The 4,862-nt window shown below is 33.5% G+C and overlaps 1 protein-coding gene across 1 annotated transcript; it reads right to left on the reverse strand.

The window, feature by feature from the left end:
• Nucleotides 1–1,214: 1,214 nt before the first annotated feature.
• Nucleotides 1,215–3,635, reverse strand: LOC113332094. Its single transcript, XM_026578766.1, has 3 exons — nucleotides 2,320–3,635; nucleotides 2,105–2,145; nucleotides 1,215–1,948 (listed from the first exon to the last, which is right to left on the reverse strand). Exons 1-3 carry the CDS (start codon nucleotides 3,633–3,635, stop codon nucleotides 1,215–1,217), a joined length of 2,091 nt encoding a protein of 696 aa, XP_026434551.1.
• Nucleotides 3,636–4,862: the final 1,227 nt, after the last annotated feature.

The raw sequence follows: 4,862 nt of genomic DNA on the forward strand, positions 1-4,862 counted from the left end.
CAATGCTGGTTGCAGAGGAATACGAGAGGAGGATCAAAGTATCATCACCATCATCGTCATCAAGTGGAGGACATCATCATGATCATCAAGTAAAGAATAGTGATTTGATGACATATGTCTCTCTTTTGGGTAAGAGGATTAATGAATTCTCTTGGGTGAAGAAAATTGGAGAAATAGAGAATTTTGATTATGAAAATAAAGTTTTTGATCTAAAATGTTCTCTTGGTTTGGCAGCCATTAATGGGTTTTTCTCAGCATAGAAAATTGATGCTTAATTTGAGGAAAAGAAAAATCATTTACGTAATTGTCAGTTTTTAACTTCGAAGCAATGTTGTTAGTTTCTTTCTTCCTTTCCCTTTTGTAAATTTATATGTACATATGGTTTTATTGTCTGATCAATATAATTACAAATTATCTTAAGCCTATTGGGTAATTTCTAAGTTCTCATTCACAGATGGATGGGAAGAAAACGATAGGGTTAAATTAGAAAGTTTAGAGCACAAAGCTTAATTTCTTCATTCCGCTTACTCAAGCACAAAGCAACCTCACGTTTTTCACCAATTTGTGCTTTCCAGATCATAAAACTAATCGGTGCTTCAAAGAAAAATGTCTTCTTAGCTCTTGATAGGATTTGTTTATAGAATCAATCGACGGAAATGAAAAGAAGTGGGGTTGAGGCAATCATTTGTTTTGTCGAGTCCAGTCATAGCTCAATTTATCCTACAAAAGTAACAACAACCCCGGGTTGGTCTATTTCACATTTATATTGCCGGAGCCGGCCCGGAGGTAAGTGGATGGGTATGGGATCTCACGGAAAACCCTATCATGGCAACATCGCAGCAACTTTAATCATCACAATATGACTAAACACTCGACCACAACCTTTATTAACTCATCTGGCTCAGTTTAATCTTTACGACTCTTATTCATCTAGCTTAGTCGAGTTTAGGTATAAGTTAGGTATCGAGAAGAGATAGGTAGACATTAAAAAAGTAGTGTTCTTATATTATCTTTTTCTGAATATAAAACATAAATTGGACAACTTAGATAAGATAAAGAATGACCGGGATTTATTTTTGGGAAAGCTAAATCAATATATGTGGTTGTTAATCTTTCACTAATTTTTCATAATAAATATTTAATTAATCTTACATCATAAACATTTTATAATTATCTTCATAAAATTTTTTTTGATACTAAGTGAACTTTATTAATTAACCAGAGCAATGTCCTACATAATCTTCTTCTACCCATCTGATAATATCAGGAGGGTAGTTTGCATAAAAAGAAAAATTTTGGTTATCAATCTTGGCCTTTCTAGCCAGAGCATGAGCCACACTATTGTCTTGTCTATGAAATGACTTACAAAACCAAAGACTTTTACTTAAAAATTTATTCTTAACTGATAGAATTAAGTGATGATTGAACCAACAAACAAGAGGATCATCTCTGCAGATTGAGTTCACCACATTTTCGCAGTCCATCTCAAAAATAACTTTATTGAACCCAAAATCTTTCATCCACTCCACTGCCTTGACTAGAGCTTTACATTCAAAGTGTTCAGGTCCAACCTCAGCTTCCACCTTTTCCTCCAAGTTCCATCCTTGAACTCCTAAAGCTTTTCCTGCAAAATCACGAGTAATTAGACCAATGCTACCTTTTCTTGTATCAAAAATATATGAAGCATCAATATTGATTTTAATGAACCCCTCCTCTAGTGGAATCCATTTCTTTATAGCCATATTATTGTTCCTATTTATGGTGACAGAACTAACAGCAAAATTACATTGTTGCACCAAATTTTGAATTCTGATGACTGTGCTCTGAACATTTGGTTTAACATCTTGAAAAATTAAGTTACAACTATCTTTCCAGATATACCAGATGGTACACATGAATCTGATTACATTTAATTCAGAGCTATAATCCCCTTGATATTCTTTATTACCTGTAGAGAACCAAGTTATAACCCACTCTTGAAAAGATGCAAAATTATGACAGACCACTGAAATATCAATATTCAAACCATGCCATATTTCCTTAGTATAAGAACAGTCAATTAACAGGTGACTAGTAGTTTCAGCACTATGATTGCACAACATACAATGAGGTTCAACATCATTTTTGTATCTAGCTATTTTATCCCTGACAGGAACAGTATCTTTTAAACATTTCCAAAAAAAGAGCGCACTCTGTGAGGAACTTTAATCTTCCAAAGGTTCTTCCAAACTTCTTTCGGAATAGAGTCACCACTAATTGTGTCATTAACTTGCCTAGCACAAAGAGTATGGTAAGCATTTTTGACAGAAAATTACTTGCCTATCAGGTTTCCAAATAAGGTAGTCTTCACCAGTTGTAGGGACATTCATACTAAGAATGGCAGTAGCAGTTTCATGAGTAAAAAGGGAGTGAATCAGTTGCTCATTCCAAATTCTAGTATTAGGCAGAAAAAGGTCACACACAAGAGTAAAAGAAACAATGCTAGAAAGACCCATGATAGGGACAGGTGGACTATTTAATCCTATAATCCAATTATCTAGCCAGATGTTTATTTTAGTTCCACATTGAACTATCCACATAGAATGTTGTTGAACAATTTCTGTCCCGGAGTAAATATTTCTCCATATACAAGAACTATCATCTTTTAGTTTGTCTAAATGAAGAAGACTACCATTTTTGCCATATTTAGCTCTGACAATCTGCATACAAAGAGAATTATCTTCACTACAAGCTTTCCAAGCTATTTTAGTTAACAAAGTTGTATTGAAATGCTCCAGATTTCTAAAGCCAAGACCACCTAATGCTTTTGGTATACTAAGCTTGTTCCATCCTATGAGACGGGGACCTTTATTATCACTATGACCCCACCAAAAATGTTTTTGTATAGACTCCATCTGATCTATCATAGTTTTAGGGATTCTAAAACTACTCATTTGATAAGTTGGCATAGAAATTAAAGCATGCTTTACCATGGTGGTTCTAGCAGATTGGTTCATAGCCTTCCCTTTCCAAGTTTTCAATCTACAGCCAAAAGATTGCATGACAGGTCTAAAGGCTTTTGTTTTGTTTCTTCCTATCAAAATAGATACACCTAGATATTTATCTTTATCCTTCATTTCAGTCATTTTAAGTTCTCTAACTAGAATCTCTCTATGACTAGGGATAATATTATGACTGAAATAAACACTAGATTTATCTAGATTAAGAACTTGACCAGAAACTCTGCCAAAAAAATCAAGAACCTCCATAATACCATTAATACTGTGCATGTCTGCTTTTGCAAATATAAGGATATCATCGGCAAACATTAAATGGGTAATACCTGGTGCATTCCTTGCTGCTTTAACACCTGAAATAAGATGGTTAGTCTCAGCATTCAATAAGAGTCTATACAAATATTCCATACATAATATGAAAAGATAGGGTGATAAAGGATCACCTTGTCTAACACATCTAGAAGTAGTATACGAATGAGTAGGAGATCCATTCAACAAAACAGATATATTGGTAGTGGAAATGCATTGATCAATAAAACCACAGAATTTATTATCAAAGCCAAATTCCTTTAGAACACCTAGAAGAAATCTCCATTCAATCCTATCAAAAGCCTTAGATAGGTCGAGTTTTATAGCCATGGTTCCACTATAGCCTTCTTTATGTTTCATAGTATGGATCATTTCATGACAACATTATTGTTGTCATGAATATATCTTCCTGGGACAAAGGCATCTTGGTAAGGAGAAATTAGATGCTTTAAATGAGGCTTAATTCTGTCAGCTATTATCTTATATATAACCTTATAAATAGTATTGCATAATCTTATAGATCTAAAATCTACAGGACTAATATCATTGTCACATTTTGGAATTAAACTAAGATAAGTTTTATTGAATTCTGTAGGTATATGACCAGATTCAAAGAAACCTTGAACAACATCTGTAACATCCTTACCAACTGTCCCAGTTATAATGGTAGAATCCAGCTTGAAACCCATCTGGTCCGGGAGAACTCCAAGGGGACATATGCTTGATGGTCTGAAATATTTCTTCACTAGTTGGGATTCTAGTAAGTTGGATATTGTCCTGAGCAGTAATTATAGTAGGAATTATATCAAAAGTATTCTCACTAAGAATAGGATTAGAAGTTTTACTAACATGAGCAAAACGATCCACAAGCATATTAGCAATATCTTTACTATCATTAGACCAAAAACCATTAGCATCACATAAGCAATTAATATTTTTTCTAAACATTCTTCTATTTGATAATGTGTGAAAATAATTAGTATTATGATCCATTTCATTTATAAAAATATCACCCGACTTATGTTCATAAAATTCAGCCTTAATGTTAAACCATTCATCCAATTTCTTAGTGAGAGAAACTATATTATCATGTTGAGAAACTGAACACTGCTCATTTTGGACTATCTCAAGTTGATTTTGTAAATTATTGATATTTCTGTCAATATCTCCAAACTCAAACTTATTCCAATGAGATAATCTCTTCCTAGTATTATGATGCTTATTAGTAGGTTTAAAAGCAGCAGAACCAGAGACTTCAGTTTTCCAAGCTATATTAAGTTGATTCTTGAATGCAAAATGTTTCATCCACACATCAAAGAATTTAAACGGCCTCCAAGTATTCCTAGGAATTTCAGATGGGGCTAAAAGGATTGGGCAATGGTCAGAAGCTGCTTGTACTAAATGCAAAAGTTTATCCTGAGGATAATGGTTACACCAATGACTATTACCTAAGGCCATATATATTCTAGATTTTTTGCTGCTAGTAAAAAATTTGTTACTAGACCATGTGAAATGCTTACCATTATAACCCAGATCCATAAGACCACAAGAATTCAT

The sequence above is a fragment of the Papaver somniferum genome, unplaced genomic scaffold (genome assembly GCF_003573695.1).
Source record: "Papaver somniferum cultivar HN1 unplaced genomic scaffold, ASM357369v1 unplaced-scaffold_128, whole genome shotgun sequence".
NCBI lineage: Eukaryota > Viridiplantae > Streptophyta > Magnoliopsida > Ranunculales > Papaveraceae > Papaver > Papaver somniferum.